The sequence below is a fragment of the Myotis nattereri genome, assembly GCF_964212035.1.
Source record: "Myotis nattereri genome assembly, chromosome: 3".
NCBI lineage: Eukaryota > Metazoa > Chordata > Mammalia > Chiroptera > Vespertilionidae > Myotis > Myotis nattereri.
Window position 1 is genome coordinate 55811032 of NC_138077.1, and position 17345 is coordinate 55828376.

Genomic DNA, 17345 nt, shown 5'->3' on the forward strand with positions numbered 1-17345 from the left:
TGGGCCCTGCCCTTCTTAAGCAGAAACTCAGCTTGTCTCCTGCTTGGTCATCAACACTCAGAATGACTCAGCAGGGGCTCTTTCATCGCCATCCGGGGTGGACAGAACAGAACTTGCCAGGCCATATATATGGATATTTGGAATCCCCAGCGCCCACACTCTATCTCATGATGAGCGCAGGGACCAGGCTTTCTTCTTTTACGCTATGTCTCACAATAAAGACATGTTTACGAAAAGAGTTTTCGGTAAATTGTTTTACATTTTAAAATATCATGTCACATAGCATTTGTATATACATTCGTTTTTAAGTGATGACTATGGAGGGTTCATCAAGGGAGCGCTCCAAGGAAGGGACCCTTGATGGCCCAGGCCATTCAAAAACTAGGAAACGAACACAGTCGGAGTCGGTTTCCACATATTTGGTTAATCCTGAAAATACGAAGTGCTATCTAGTCTTATTGCTTATACTTTCTACTCATTTATTAATTTATAATCTTGGATGGGATGAAGTGGAAGGTAGATGAGGAAGTTGACTTTGAAATCAGTGGAAGGGAATGATGAGTATTTTTAATTCTACCTTCCCACTGTGCAGAGCAGTGTTTTTATATATTAAAGTTCAGGCTTATGTCCACCCGTTGTTTTCACTTAGATAGGTTTGTAGTTCTGTCTATCCTTCGTCAGCTCCCTGCTTGCACTTCTGAGCTGCATGATTTCAATGTTCTCAATCCTACTCTAGGACAGAGCAATGCCATTAAACCTGATTTGGACAAATATGTGACCTAAATATTTAAAATATTGTTTGCATAACCACCAGTTTCAAAACATGTTCCAGAAAACAAAGAGTGGATCATGTACAAACACAAAAACACAAACGCTTTCCGAAACAAAAAATAGAAAAAACAAAACATGAAATGCCCAGGTTTAATTGTTTTTCCACGAGCAGAACAGAGGGCAGTGAATAGTCATCTGATGCGGAGACTATACACCAGAAAGCAGCCTCGGTCTCAAGTGCAATTAGTCCTTTTAGTCTCAGGAAACATGGGCGGCTGAGTGGTGGTAGGTATTGCAATTGCAGTTAAAACTCAGTGCTCTATTAGGCTGATGTATCGGGTTTTATTCCATGGCTTCAAAAAGGGCTTGGGACCAGGCCTTTCCAAGGCCTATGTATGGCTGCCTCCTTTTGGTGAGCACCCCTTAGCTTCTACAAGGGGTAGGGAATCAAGTAGGCCAGCTTTCTGGGGACTGCATTCTACAGTTGTAGAGGTCAGCAGAAAGCGGTGGGACAGAGTTCAGAGAAACTGTAGGAAAGGTTTCTATTTGCCCTTTTGTATGAACCTGTTATATTTGCTATCAATTTCAAACCAAGTGTAGACATAAAAGCAGCCTACAGCTCTTACTGTATATGGACTGATTTTCCGGCAGGCTTTCCTGCCAGATGAACTCTGAGCTGCCAGTGAATTGGGGAGTAGCGTTTCCTATACAGAACCTACGCGAGTCAAATGCCTGTGACTGAGAGTAAGGCCTTCTCACCCACAGATTGCAAAGGGGTAGCTGCTTTCTCCTCACGCACAGGTTCTGGTAAAAGATTTCTATACAAGATGTATAAAATGCTCTAAAAAACTCGTCCTCTAATTGTGCTTAGTCAAAACAATGCAATGCTTCGGTAAAGAAATCACTGTCCTAACTGGAGCACTCAAAGTTACTTATGCTGTTTTCATATATACCTCTACATTATAAAACTCTGAATTCGGAATGGGATATAGTCCACTGTATGTGTAGATGGTTCCTATAAAGAAACGATATCTAAGGAATCTAAATCACACTAGTTGGCATACATGACATCTCTGTTGAACAGAACTTTTGGCTTAAAATTTCAGCCAAGGCAGAGAAACCTTTCACACTCACTACAGTGAGCTGACGTTTTGTCCAGGTACCCCCTCTCTTTGGAACACACAATTAATATTCTGTATCAGCTAGTATTCCTGTTATCCTTGCCCCTCTTTGTAATACTCTCCGTGACGTTCTCTTCCTTTGTCTCTTCTGATTGGCCTTGTGGAAAGCCCTGGATGGAGGGTGATTTTTCTGCTGCTCAGACCCTGAATAACCACTGATGAGGTTGAAGAGGGACCATCTCTCAATCCAGAGAACTGCACGGAGTGAAATCATGAACAGAATTATTTACAGCACGTTCAGTCTTGCTTTGGTTCACACTGCACTTCCATGTGAAACCTCCAGGGCTGGGACACAGCTACGTCCCTTGGTTTACCCTGTTGACGATGTAGCTCTTGACATTGGGAATGGGCCGCACATCGTTCTGATGCTTGCGGCGTTCTATGAAGCACGCCAGGCGGGAGGTGTCCAGAGGGACCTTGGAGTAGCTGCCGTTGTGGGGCTGCAGCCACGGATGCTGCAGGCAGGTGGCTGCCGTGGGCCGCCTCCGGAAGTCTTCCTGTAGGATCACATTGATGAAATCTCTGGCGGCATTGCTCACGCCACAGAAGTATTCATGGGGGAAGCTGAAGTCCACCCGACACACATTGATACACGTCTCTTCTTTGCTCTCATCCAGGAAGGGGGAGACCCCACTCAGCATGACGTACGTCAGAACCCCAATGCTCCAGATGTCCGTGCCCAGGGACACAGGGATGCCTTGGATCACTTCTGGGGCAGCAAACTCAGGGTTGCCCAGCAGATGGTGGATGTGGAAGTGACCTGAGATCTGGACAGCATCCTCCAAGTCGATGAGCTTCACTCGAGGCACTGGAATCCGCAGGTCAATGAGCAGGTTTTCAGGCTGAGGAGATAGTTCCAAGGAGGCGGGGAAAAGAGAAGGCAAGTTCAGCTCACTGTTTGACTATCAGTAGGACTCCATTAGTTCAAGCACAGCTCTGCTATCCTATATAATAAAAGGCTAATATGCAAATCGACCAAACAGCAGAACGACCGATAGCTATGATGCTCACTGACCACCAGGGGGCAGGTGCTCAATGCAGGAGCTGCCCCCTGGTGGTCACTGTGCTCCAACAGGGGGAGCACCACTCAGCCAGAAGCTGGGCTCACAGCTGGAGAGCACAGTGGTGGTGGCGGGAGCCTCTCCCGCTTCCATGGCACCGCTATGGATGTCTGACTGACGGCTTAGCCATCAGTCAGACATCCCCTGAGGGCTCCCAGACTGTGAGAGGGTGCAGGCCAGGCTGAGGGACACCCTCCCCCCCAGTGTATGAACTTTGTGCACCGGGCCTCTAGTATTTTGATAAAGCCTATAGTGTATGGGACATTCCCTCTGCAAAGCACATAGGAGGCTTCAAACTAAGCTTAAATGGGATTGGGAGGTCCTTTGACATGGAAAATCATGTTTTCATAGGTATCCCTTACTTCTGCAGTGAATCAAGTGAAGAAATAAATTATTCATTTTGGAGAACAGGGCCTTTCTTGAGCACCATGGAAAAGTTGACATTTACTTGCTTCCTTCTACAAAGTTAGAAGTAGTGGTTAAAACTTGCCTACCTTCCCTCATCCCAAATGTCATTGTGAACTCACGAAAAACACATTTAAATTGTGTGACAACCTAGTTTCTGTTTAATATTCAGAGGGGTTCTAATCTAAGTAAATAAAAATGAATTAGAATTAATATCCCTCCAGGATCATGACTGGCAGGTTGGACTAGGTCACTTCCCTGCAGGGGTGGCTGTTTCTTTTTACCTTGATGTCCAAATGGGCCACCCTGCAGTTGTGAAGGTACTGCAGCGCTTCCATGATGTCTCGGATGTAGAAGGCTACCTTTTCTTCCATCAGTTCGTCATGATTCATAAGGTAGTCCAGGAGCCGGCCATCATCCATCCTGAAAATAGGGAGGAAGAGGCAAAGGAACTATGTTTGTAAAGAAACAAAGAAATAACACACATACAAATCTGTAAGATCTTTCCTACCCCCTGTTATAGAGATCAAAGTGGTCATACAGGCATATTTTATCCAGAGTTTAGTTAGAACTAAAACAAATAAATAAGCAAACAAGTAAATAAAATTACAAATGTGGTGTGCTTCAGAGAAGACATCTGTATAACCTTGTTTAAGACACATTCTGTTTGGTTAACTTTTAAAATTGCTCACAGCCAAAAAAGATCCAACTCCAAGGCCCTTTGAGAGGTTAGGTTGTAAAATAGAGAAGTCTTCAGAGAGAGAGATCGAAAGCTACCTCAGCAGTATCTGATTATCTGGAACCTGGTGGCTATGAGCAGCCCCACAGGCTTTTATCTGCTTCCTTCTACAAAGTCAGACAGAGTGGTTAAAGCCTGCCTACCTTCTCTCACCCCAAATGGCACTGTGAACTCACACACAAAAAATTTAAATTGTGGCAGCCTAGTTTCTGTTTAATATTCATAAGGATTCTAATATAAGTAAATAAATGAATTAGAATTGACATCCCTCAAGGATTTTTATTTGTCAAGTTTTAGTTGGTGAAATCCAGGAAGTAGGCAAAGTTTTTCTTTGGCATTCTTGACCCCCTTTTGAAAACTTTGCCTTTTACTAGAAGCAACTTTTCAACCTTAAAAATTGTGACTGAGAACAAGGTGGGAGGAACCAGGCAGACCCTGATTTGAATCCTGATCCTGCCACTTGCAGGCTGGGAGCTTAGGGCAAGTCATTTAATTCTCTGTGTTATGGTTACCTCGTCTTTAAAGTGAGAATAATGATAACAACCACAGCAATAATACCTACTTCATTATGAGGACTGTGCAGGGACCAAGTGAGACAATGAGGCATGTACACATAATTGGTAGTAATAGTAAATGCTCAATAAATGCCAACTACTTTCTTTTATTAAAAAATATGTTTTTACTGATTTTTAGGGAGAGAGGAAGGAGAGGGAGAAAGAGATAGAAAAATCCACCAGCTGCCTCCAGCATGCTCCCTACTGGGGATTGAGCCTGAAACCGAAGCGTACCGACGACCTCTCGGCGCTTGGGATGACATTCAACCACTGAGCCACTGGCCGGGCAATGTCACCTACTTCCAGGTACCTGCGCCCTCTTTAGCAAGGAGTGACCAGATGTCAGACAGTTATGCTCTGTGCACTGGGCTCTTAAAGGCACATCCCCAGGAAATGGCCAGACAGAGAGGCGTGATTAAGGGTCAGCACAGCTGAAATGCCTTTGGCCCAGTTTCCATTATCTTCTCCAGCTCCTTCCTTCCTACAGGTCTCTTCTGTGCACCTTGACAGGAGCAAAGGTTGGGACCAATGAAGACCTCCTTTGTCTCCCTTCCCTGACCCTGACAGGCATGGGGTGGGCGTGGTGAGTATGTTATGAAGTAGTTTTGGGCTTGTGAGATGCATCCTCCTGGACTTCTTGGAGCACGTAAGGGAGAAATTAACAGCAGCACTGTTCTGAGATCCGAAAGTCTCAGCCACCAAGTTCACATTTAGAGCTCTTGGATAATGCAGATGCCCAGGCCCTGCCATGTGGTTCTCAACCTTCCTAATGCCACGACCCTTTAATACAGTTCCTCATGTGGTGACCCCCAACCATATTTTCGTTGCTACTTCATAACTGTAATTTTGCTACTGTTATGAATCATAATGTAAATATCTGATATGCAGGATGTATTTTCATTGTGACCCGCAGGTTGAGAACTGCTGGACTAGAGGCTCGGAACCTCAGCTGTCTGCTTCAGTCGTCTGGTAGAGAAAAGCTCTACCAGCCATTTGGATGGTCACAGAAAGGGAGACCTACATAAGGGTTTATTTTTTAATAAAAGAAAGTAGTTGGCATTTATTGAGCACTTACTATTACTACCAATTATGTGTACATGCCTCATTGTCTCACTTGGTCCCTGCACAGTCCTCATAATGAAGTAGGTATTATTGCTGTGGTTGTTATTATTATTCCCACTTTAAAGATGAGGTAACCATAACACAGAGAATTAAATGACTTGCCCTAAGCTCCCAGCCTGCAAGTGGCAGAATCAGGATTCAAATCATGGTCTGCCTGGTTCCTCCCACCTTGTTCTCAGTCACAGTTTTTAAGGTTGAAAAGTTAGGTCTCCCTTTCTGTGACCATCATAGCATAACCAAGATTGAGCACAGGAACTGCCTCTAACCTCAAGTCCAACCAAGTACCTTTCTAGGTTCTCACAGTTAACTCTCTTCAAAATATGCATGTACCTATGAAATTGAAATCATTCATTTAGCTATTGGTCTTCCTCATTCAACGTATAACTCATCATGGTCAAGAGCTACTTTTTTCATCTTTGTTCTCCCCACCCCGACTCAGGTCTACACGGTGGTTGGCACATAGCGAGTGCCCAGTACATGTTGATAAACTAGTTCAATTCACTCTTCATCTCGTTTAATCCCTGCAACATCTCTGAGAAGTGGGACTAATTCTGCAGACTTCACGGATGGGAACCCCGAGGTCCAGGAAGCCACATACACTGCCCCAAACGCGGAGCTGGGGCTAGAGCCCAGTTTCTTCATTCCAAGGGCTCGTCTCTCCATTGCACCAAGAGCCTGGTGATTGACACCTTCCCTGGGATGGTGATCTGCAATCTGAAGGAGCAAAGGTCCTGGGTTGCTGTACCACCTTGGTATGCAAGTGATAATACCTTTTATCGGAAGTCTAGGTAAATATTACATGTCACTTGTAAACAAAGATAATTCACTGTCCACAGAATTTACCACTTGAGTTAAGAAGCTCCCGAACAAACAGGTTAGGCTCAGAAAGGCTGTTTGTAAGTGCATTTGCTAAGTCCAAAGTGACAATCTACCAGCTACTGCACAGCTGTGTAAGTATCACAAAAGAATTACCAATACTAACAGTGTTGGTTTTATTTCTTTTCAACCAAGTTACAAATTTAGCCTAAGATGTTTGCATTTGGGCTTTTTTAAAAAAATATATTTTATTGATTTTTTTACAGAGAGGAAGGGAGAGGGATAGAGAGTTAGAAACATTGATCAGCTGCATCCTGCACATCTCCTACTGGGGATGTGCCCGAAACCAAGGTACATGCCCTTGACCGGAATCGAACCTGGGACCTTTCAGTCTGCAGGCCGACGCTCTATCCACTGAGCTAAACCGGTTAGGGCTGGGCTTTTTTTATTCATCATAAATAAATTTATGATAGGTTACTTCTGCAAACATCCCCATACACATACAGCTACACCAACAATTTTCAACTTTTTGCATTTCATGGCACACATAAACTAACTACTACAATTCTGCGTAACACCAAAAATACTTTTGCTCATCTGACCAAAAAAATAGGTATAATTTTTTAAAAAATATATTTTATTGATTTTTTACAGAGAGGAAGGGAGAAGGCTAGAGAGTTAGAAACATTGATGAGAGAGAAACATCGATCAGCTGCCTCCTGCACACCCCCTATTGGGGATGTGCCCGCAACCAAGGTACATGCCCTTGACCGGAATCGAACCCGGGACCCTTCAGTCCACAGGCTGACGCTCTATCCACTGAGCCAAACCGGCTAGGGCAATAGGTATGATTTTGATTCATTCACCCTGGACAGCTACTGTTGTGTTGGCTGTTGTCAATTTTTTATTTGACAATCTAAGGGAAAAGAGATCAGTACCCCTAACTAAATAGTCAGGTATTGCATGTTTTAAAATTCTTGCAGCACACCGGTTGAAAATCGCTGAGCTAGATCAAGAAGCACACAAGAGCAAGACTAAAATGACAGTTGTAAGCTGTAAGTGCAGGTGCTTCTCTATTGAACAGAGGTTCTGTGGAGCCGAACACAGCATTGGCCTTCGGTGCCAATGTCTGTCTCCTCCCCTGGCCGGGTCTCATCAGCACCAATCTGATAACATTTCTATGAGGGCTCAGCACAGCTGAAAAGACTTTCTTTAGTCTCTGTAAAGCCTTTCTACAGCACAGAGCATGTCCTCTGTCCTTAGCTTGGGGGAGTGGTGAGGAGAATGGGACCTCACTACTTTATTTGATGTCTTCTGTGGCCAAAATTGATGGTTGCCTGAGTCCCTAGAAAATCTGGAATGAGTGGGACATTTCGAAGCTAGGTTCCACCTTTAAAGGAATTTCTTGGATGGTAGATGGGATGCGATGGCAGTGGATTGATGCACAAACCTTCTCTCATTTCAACCCTAGCCCTGTCGATAAGCCTATTGTCCATCGGGTTTTTCTAAACTGCCCAGCTCAAGAGTCCACAATAGAAAGAAAATGAAAACTGAGAGAGATGTGGGTTTAAGTCCCAGCTTTTCCAATTCCTACCTTTAAAGAGCTTCCTTATCCTGGATTTTCTAAAAAATGGGAATAACATTTTTATAAACTGGAGGGCAGAGGGCATGTGCTATATAGAACACTTTGTCACCTAAGACACTGTGTTAAAGACAGCTTCCAGTAAATAACCCAACCCGCTGGGGACCACCTTAGGGAGACAACGCCTGTACTTACAGTTCCAGAATCAGGATGTAGGACGTGGGAGACTCGTAGGTGTCGTGGAGAGTGATGTACTGTGGGTGCTGCAGGTGCTGGAGGAGGGCGGCCTCATGGGCAGCCTGCTCTTTCTTCTTCATTTTTTTGCTGACGAATTTCACAGCAACATCTTTGCGGGTGGCTTTGTGGATGCACTTCTTCACTATGGAGAAACGGCCCCTGGGAAACAGAAGGGAGAAAGCATTTTGTCAAGATTCATTAGTCAACTGGGTACTATCTTATTCAAGCAAGTGTGATGTTTTCGCTCAAGTGGTCAGATAGTAACATTTTATTAGGAATCCTATTTTCCTGTACAGTGGCCGCCCTGCCCCCTTCTCCAGGGGAATAGATTCCAAGACCCTCAGGGGATACTGAAACTGCAGACTGTACTGAGCCCTACATTTACCATGTTTTTCCTATATATACTTACATTTATTTTTACGTAAAGGAAGCACTTTATGGCTTCTCTTTGGTGTGTCTGAATTGCTAGCATCACTACTCTTGAGCTTTGGGGCTATTATTAAGTAATAGAAGGGTTAGTTGAACACGAGCACAGTGATACTACAACAGTTGATCTGATAACCCAGTTGGTGCCTAAGTGGCTAATGGGCAGGAAGTGTACACAGTGTGGAGATGCCGGACAAAGGGGTGATTCATGTATTGGGTGGGACGGAGTGGGATGGTGGGAGATCTCATCAAGCTACTCTAAACAGGGCATAATTTGAAACTTATAAATTGTTTATTTCTGGAATTTTCCATTTGATATTTTCAGACCACAGTTGACCATGGGCAAATGCAACTGTGGAAAGTGAAACCATGGATAAGGGGGGACTACTGTATTTTTAATTACAATGTTATCATTCAGAAACACCATTTTTCCTTCCTTAGCATTTTAGGCTTCTTTGAGATGCAAAAATATTTTTCTGTCATTTTCAACATCAACCACAGGTTCAGTTTTCTTTTCTAAATAGAATGTCTCTCTATATAAAAGATATGCTAAGTGTCCAACTGTCCAACTGGTCACTATGATGTGCGCTGACCACCAGGGGGCAGACGCTCAATGCAGGAGCTGCCCTGGCACACACTGACCATTTACAGTGAAACGGCACCGCGGACCTGGTGCCCACAAAACAACACTTGGCTTCCCCCAATTGGGACATAGGCCCTGCCACCACCCCAGAGCAACACCCCACCAAATCACAGCTGACGCTGCTGAGACCCCATGGCATAAAATGCTGCCAACAGCCCAGCCCAGCCCAGAAACGGTCACTGTGGGTGTCGGGTAATGACGTCACAGAGCAACTCCCGGCTTCTTCTCCCTAGTGACTAGCCTCCTTGGAGTTTCTTCAGCCCAGGAACACGACTTGCTTTATAGCCAGGTGGAAACATTTTACACTTTAACCAAATGTCTGTGAAATGTTTTCCCATGCCTCATCTCATTTGATCCTCACAGAAGTCCTGGAATAGGTAGATAGGAGACTCAGAGGAATCCTATTTTCTTTTCATTAGCTGAAAAATGGAGATTTAGAAAGCTTAGAAACGACCCAACTGAAAAGAAGTAAGAAATGGTGGACCTTGAAAATGACTTCAGGTTTTCTCAATGCAGAGAATGTAGTCAAACACTGCTGCAGTTAAATATTTTACCCTTTGTTCTTCCTGTGTGATCTACAATAATAATCTGCTTTGTGTTGATATTTACTGCGTGTTGCTGACAATTACCTGAAAGAGAAGTTGGGGTGCTTCACTGGGCTGGAAAAAATTTAGCTAAATCAGAAAGCAGGTCTAATTAAGCAAGTTTATCTATCCTATCTAATAATAGAGAAACATGGTAATTAACCATAACTTCGCTACCCTTCCCATTGGCTAATCAGCAAGATATGCAAATTAACTGCCAGCCAAGATGGCGGCTGGCAGCCAGGCAGCTGAAGCGAACATGAGGCTTGCTTGCTCCAGTGATGGAGGAAGCTAAGGTTCCCCGCCTGCTGCAGCCCAGCTCTGAGCTCCAGATGCAACTATGTTGCAATTATAGAACCTAAACAAACCCCAGGTACCTGCTTTCAGCCAGCGCGGCCTCAGAGCTTAGAGCGGCCAGTGATGGCAACAGAGTTTCAATTATAGAACCTAAACAAACCCAGGTACCCGCTTTCAGCCAGCAACGGCCTCAGAGCTGGAGCCAGCTCTCAGCTCCAGTGACAGCTATAGAAGGTAAATAAATCCCAGAATAAAAAAAAAAGAAAAAAGCAGAGGCTGGGAGCTTCAGTCGCCCACCAGCCTGAAAACAGTCCTCAGCCACTCACACAGACTGGCCAGGCACCCTAGTGGGGACCCCCACCCTGAAGGGGGTGTGACCAGCTGCAAACAGCCATCATCCCCTCATCCAGGCTGGCCAGGTACACAAGCGGGACCTCCACCCTGATCCCGGGCACCCTTCAGGGCAAACCAGCCGGCCCCCACCCATGCACCAGGCCTCTATCCTATGTAGTAAACGGGTAATATGCAAACTGACCCTAGCAGTAGGATTGGGAATGACTGGTCACTATGACACACACTGACCACCAGGGGGCAGATGCTCAATGCAGAAGCTGCCCTCTGGTGGTCAGGGTGCTCTCACATGGGAGGAGCTCTGCTCAGCCACAAGCCAGGCTGATGGCTGCCAGTACAGCGGTGGTGGTGGGAGCCTCTCCTGCCTCCTCAGCAGCGCTAAGGATGTCCGACTGCAGTTTAGGCCTGCTCCCCACTGGCAAGTGGACATCCACTGAGGGCTGCCGGGCTGCCAGAGGGATGTCTGATTGCCATCTTAGGCCCAATCCCCTGGGGAGTAGGCCTAAGCCAGCAGGTGGTCATCCCCTGAGAGGTCCCAGACTGGGAGAGGGCACAGGCCAGGCTGAGGGACCTCCCCCACCCCCCGAGTGCACAAAGTTTTGTGCACCGGGCCTCTAGTATATATTTATAAAGCTCTTGCTGGCACCAATCACACGTGTGTGTTTTGATCTGTCCTTGTTGATGGTGAATTCGGTTGACACTGCTATTATAGAGAAAGGGCGAATAGCGATATTAAAATATTTCTTCTAATTAATTTCCTTTCAATGTGCACGAATCTGTGCACTAGGCCTCTAGTATTTCTATAAAATACAATGATAACAGTAACAATGTTAAAAGAGGAATTCTACTTATAATATTTAAAAAAACATTTTAAAGAGGCTATTTTTAATTTAATTTTATATTTATTATTTTTAAGGAAAATTTCTAATATACACAATAATAGAAAGGACGCTATATAGATGTTCTATGCACCTAGCAGCCCACTTCAATAATTATCAACATTTTGCCAACCTTATTTCATCTATTCCTTTCTTGCCTTTTGCTTTTTTTTGAAGTGTTTTAAGCAAAATTCATATAAAATGTTATTTCACTCATTAATACTTGTTTGCATCTTTAATTGACAAAGACATTTAACAAGTATATAACCAACCATTCTATTTTTACATCTACCAAAATTAACCACACCTAAAATAAAGGAAATGTTTCCAGGGACAGCTGTAGCCCTATGGAGGGTAGTAAGAGAGTGAAGTAGAAGGAGTGGGGTGATCAGCAATGGAAGCAAAGAAAGAGAGGGTCAAAGAGGTGACAAGCCAGTGCCATCAAGGCTGGAGGTGCCCTAACCCATGAATAGAGGAGAGAACGGTCTGAAGAGTTCATTCCCTTAGCTGGAATGGATACATCCGACACCATGGCCATGACCAAGACTGTCCAACTGACTCCTTGACCTGGCTCTGTGCTCACCAAATAACTTTCTGATAATAATTGTGGGGTTTTTTTGTTTGTTTGTTTTTGCTATAGAGAATGTCCTAATCAATAAAACAAGTATCAGGCAAATATTAGTTGAATGCCTATTATATGCCAGACACCATTCTTGGCCCAGTGAGCAAGTATTTGGTCAAATTGGAAGTTCTATTTTACATCATATATGAACACATTGTCATTCTGTGAGTTTGAGTAGGATAAGGCAGTCCTTCCAGAGGACCTTGAGTGCTGAGGACACATCGCCTGACTTTGTGGCCGTGTCGAAGTCCTGCTGCCTTCATTTTTGTTTGTGTTGGTCAAAGTTATGCATCCCCATGGTTTACAGTCAGTTAGCTTTACAAGGTTTGCTGTTAAAAACAACAGCGTCCCATCATCCCACCATCTCTGTTTTTCTTCCCCCAGAGGCAGTTTAATATACAAGTTTAATTATTTTAGCTGATTATTTAGATGTTTGCTTCTGTGACTCTAAATACAGTATGTTTTGAGTGACTACTTGCTTTTTTCAGTTTTAGTTACCATCCACTGACATCCCACTCTTTCCTCCCTCTGTCTCCACCCCACAGCCACTTTCCCCATGCCCTGTCTCCCAGCAGAATTACATTGTTATCAATGTTTTCTATTTACATTCCTGGAACCACATCAGTGCTATTCACAACTGAACATCTAGGAAACTATGCATATCTTTCCTTTTTACAGTAGAATGCGTTCTTCAATCCGTTCCAGCAGAGTGCATGGGGAATACGTTGAGACGTGTGCATCTCAAATGTGCTTATTCTACCCACATTTACTTGATTGCTAGTTTAGCTGAATAATTCTTGGTGGAAAAGAATTCACTTACAATTTTGAAGCACTTATTCTGTTGCCTTCTAACGTCTACTGTAATGGAGGATGTGAGCTGTCAATGTCCAGAGCATCATAATCCCTAGTCCCTGCGATACGTCCCTGATAAAGGCAGTCAGCCCTTTCCTCATTGAGATTTCCCTCACAGTCTTTGGCTCCTGTGGACCCCTTTGTGTGGTTCCTCTGGCCAGAAAGATGGGGCTCCCTGAGTGTGAGCTTCCTGCATCATCAGAGAGCGCTTCCTGAGTGCCCTTGGGGCAGAGCAGTGAGAGGAGGAAGTGTGTGTGGGGATGCGACAGGGGAATTTCCCTGTGCTCCTCAGCTCAAAGGGACCCCTCACCCTGTCTTTTGGCCAGAAAGGCAGCTTTCTCTCGGAGCACTTCCTCTCTGAGCATGCTACAATGTCCTGATTTGGCTCACCTGTGGGGCAAAGGAGAAAAGAACAAATAGAAAACTCACAGCCACTGCCCTTGTCTTTTGTCAAGTGTTGACTTCCCCAATTTGCCTGTTTGTGTGTGTGTGTGTGTGTTTTCCAGAATTCTCAAATAGTTGCTTTTTTTGTATTTTTCCCAGGGATTCTAGTTGTGATTCAGTGGGAGAGAAAGGCTGCAATGGGCTTCCTCTATCTTGGCTCCTTGTAAGAATTGGGACTAAGGAGCTATCTGAAAGCTCTGAGTGTGGGTCAGAGCTGGGTCCTCAGCACCCAGCGCGCACGCAGTCTCCTCACGGCCTGACTAGAGCAGGGATCTGCCCTCACTGTGCTGGGGTCCCTGGGGACAGAGGCTGCCTGCTCTGCTCTCTGCAGAGGACAAGCCTCTGGCCTTCCCTGGCTGGAGGAGGACATCACACAGCGGCCTGCAGCTGGGAGGAGATGGGAGCCACAGCCTTTCCTCACACAGAACTCAGCCAATCCTTCCGACCTTAGCATCCTCTTCACACCTGTTTCCAGAGGCTTTGGGTGCTGCCGACACCTGAGCCTCTGGGGAACTCCGCTGTAACAAGGGATCCCACTTGACCCCACGTCTGACTTGGATTGGGTTTTCTCAGGTTTCCCAGGTCATCTGCCACCCTCTCAACCTGTTTTTCTGCTTCTAATAGTTTATCGTTGTTATCTCTTCTTCTAACGTCCTTGTCCTTATGTTCCTGCTTTAAAAATTGTTTTATAATAGATTTAGTGAAGTCTTGGGAGGGAGTGAAAGGGTAGCCTGGTACTGCAAGCTGCGAGTTTGACATGCTTGCACCAGTTAGCATTCCCAGGGGCTAACTCCCTGGCCTCCTTCAACGGCACTGGGGCCTAGAGAGCTTATTTCCGGTTACTATGCCATGCTCTATGGATGGGCTATAGGAGTGAAGCTGTTTCTTTTTGCACCATGATTTTTATAATATTCATTACCAGAGAGTGATTTTTATTTTTATTTTTATTTTTTTAATTAAATCTTTATTGTTCAGATTATTACATTTGTTCCTCTTTTTTCCCCCCATAACTCCCCTCCTCCCAGTTCCCGCCCCACCCTCCGCCCTCACTCCCCACCCACTGTCCTCATCCATAGGTGCACGAGTTTTGTCCAGTCTCTTCCCGCATCTCCCACACCCCTTTCCCCCCCAAGAATAGTCAGTCCATTCCCTTTCTATGTCCCTGATTCTATTATAATCAACAGTTCATTCTGTTCATCAGATTATTTATTCACTTGTTGATAGATGCATATTTGTTGTTCATAATTTGTATCTTTACCTTTCTCTTCTTCTTCCTCTTCTTAAAGGATACCTTTCAGCATTTCATATAACACTGGTTTGGTGGTGATGAACTCCTTTAGCTTTTCCTTATCTGTGAAGCTCTTTATCTGACCTTCAATTCTGAATGATAGCTTTGCTGGATAAAGTAGTCTTGGTTGTAGGTTCTTGGTATTCATCACTTTGAATATTTCTTGCCACTCCCTTCTGGCCTGCAAAGTTTCTGTTGAGAAATCAGCTGACAGTCGTATGGGTATTCCCTTGTAGGTAACTGAGTTTCTTTCTCTTGCTGCTTTTAAGATTCTCTCTTTGTCTTTTGCTCTTGGCATTTTAATTATGATGTGTCTTGGTGTGGTCCTCTTTGGATTCCTTTTGTTTGGGGTTCTCTGCGCTTCCTGGACCTGTAAGTCTATTTCTTTCACCAGGTGGGGGAAGTTTTCTGTCATTATTTCTTCAAATAGGTTTTCAATGTCTTGCTCTCTCTCATTTTCTGGCACCCCTATAATTCTGATGTTGGTACGCTTGAAGCTGTCCCAGAGGCTCCTTACACTATCTTCGTATTTTCTTCGGGTTCTTTTTTCATTTTGCTTTTCCGGTTGGGTGTTTTTTGCTTCTTCACTTTTCAAATCTTTGACTTGATTCTTGTGCTCCTCTGGTCTGCTGTTGGGAGTCTGTATAATATTCTTTATTTTAGTCAGTGTATGCTTAATTTCTAGTTGGTTCTTTATCACAACATCGAGGGTCTCATTAGATTTCTTGAGGATCTTACTACATTTATCAGCAGTTTTTAGAAAATTATTGAAAGACCTTAAAAGTGTGGTTTTGAGGTCTATATCTTCCATTTCTGACATTTGCGTCCTGTTTCTTTGTCTCCGCATTTTTTTATGTTTTCTTGGTGCACCCCCTAGTGGTCTTTGTGTGCAGTCTTGTTGTAGTTAAGCCTTGATTGTTGTAGTTAATACTAGAGGGGATTTGAGCTCCAGGCCAAGTGGCTGTGAGAATCAGCTGTGTCTGCAGTGAGAGAACTTCTGTCCTCTGGGGAGGTGCTAATCTAGCCTTTGCCTGAGGCTATCCGGCAAATGGCTCTGTGCAGGGCTTGGGTGGGGCGTGTCTCAGGGGATCAACAGGGCGGGCTGAGCGAGCAGTTATGGCTGCTCTCAGTCCCGTCCCCAGAGGCTCTGCCTCTCAGTGTCCCAGCAACCGCTGCAAACCTCGGAGAGAAAGCTGCCCTCGAGTTCCGACGGAAGCCAGACAGTCCCACTTCTCCCGTTTGAGTCTGGGTCCCTAGAGACTTGCCCGGATCTGGAGCTCAGAATCTGAGGCTCCCTCCCGATTGAAACAGACAACCGCACCCTCAGCTGCCAGCCCACTCCGCGCTCACCTCTGCACCTTTGTATTTTCCGCACTGCACGTCCTCTGAGTCTCGGTATGTTATTCTCTTTCCTCCTAGTTGTAGAACTTCCACTCAGCCAGCCTTCCTGTGGTTCTGGATGATGTCCGTTCTGTCTTTTAGTTGTATTTTTGAAGTGGTTGTTTGAGGCAGCAAACTCCGGCGTTAACCTATGCCGCCATCTTGGTTCTCCCCCCTTGTGGCCTTTGTGCGCAGTCTTGTTGTAGCTAAGCCTTGATTGTTGTAGGTATCACTGGGAGGAATTGACCTCCAGGCCAATTGGCTGTGAGAATCAGCTGTGTCTGCAGTGGGAGAACTTCTGTGCTGGAGACACCCCTCCAGGGCAAGACTTGCTTCAATGGGGCTTTGGTGCTCACTGAGTCTGCCCCCTGAGTGTGTCCTTTCTGATTTTTAAAAAGATAGTCATGTATGCTTGGAATTCCAGGTGTAGCTGTGATGGAGAAAGTGGGCTCATGTTTATGGCCCTGGCACATATATCTTTCATGTGTCTCCTGTATCTACATGTTTTATTTCCATCCTAGTAACATACAGCATGTTTAAAAGATCTTCTGAAAATATGAGGACTATATTAGGGCTAGAGGAAATGTCGTAGGTTGTTGGAGATGTGATTTTTGAGAAACCACAGATGGCTTTTGTTACAGGATTCCAGGGCAGGAGGAATGGGAAAACTGAGACGGGAACATTAAAACAAAGCCAAACAGTGTGGGCAATTTGCAGCCAGTTTGTAACTAACAAGCCCTTATCTTCCCCAGCCAAGGACACGGAGCAAATGGTTTAAAAAACTCCCTCAGGAGAGAATGCAGGAAGGCAGGGGGAAAGGAGAAAGGGAAAAAAGGGCCGTTTTACTCCCTAACCAGAGGAGCCAGCAGTCTTGAGGCTTGGCAAGATAAAGCTGCCAGGTGCTTCTCATGAATTCTGGGAAGGCCACGACAAAGTAAAAAGGGACCTTGAGAATGAATCTGTACCAAAATAGTCAGCAAAGGAATCTGAAACCTATAGACAGGACGGTATATAACCCCTTGGATCCCCACCCAACTTGCTCTTCAGATCAGCTGAGAGCCCTTCTGTGTTTCATAAGCCAAATGCATAGGTTTGCATGCTTTGCTTTTTCA

The 17345-nt window shown here is 44.9% G+C and overlaps 1 protein-coding gene across 5 annotated transcripts in view; it reads right to left on the reverse strand.

Moving 5' to 3' along the window:
- Positions 1–244: 244 nt before the first annotated feature.
- KALRN (kalirin RhoGEF kinase) overlaps positions 245–17345 on the reverse strand; it is a 573479-nt gene continuing 556378 nt past the window's right edge. For all 5 annotated transcript variants that reach the window (XM_081085419.1, XM_081085418.1, XM_081085412.1 and 2 more), the window contains 3 exons: positions 8427–8627; positions 3703–3841; positions 245–2794 (listed from right to left, as the gene is read on the reverse strand). In XM_081085419.1, the coding sequence (XP_080941545.1) occupies positions 2249–2794; positions 3703–3841; positions 8427–8627 (886 nt within the window). In that variant the 3' untranslated portion in view covers positions 245–2248. The remainder of the gene's footprint in view (positions 2795–3702; positions 3842–8426; positions 8628–17345) is intronic.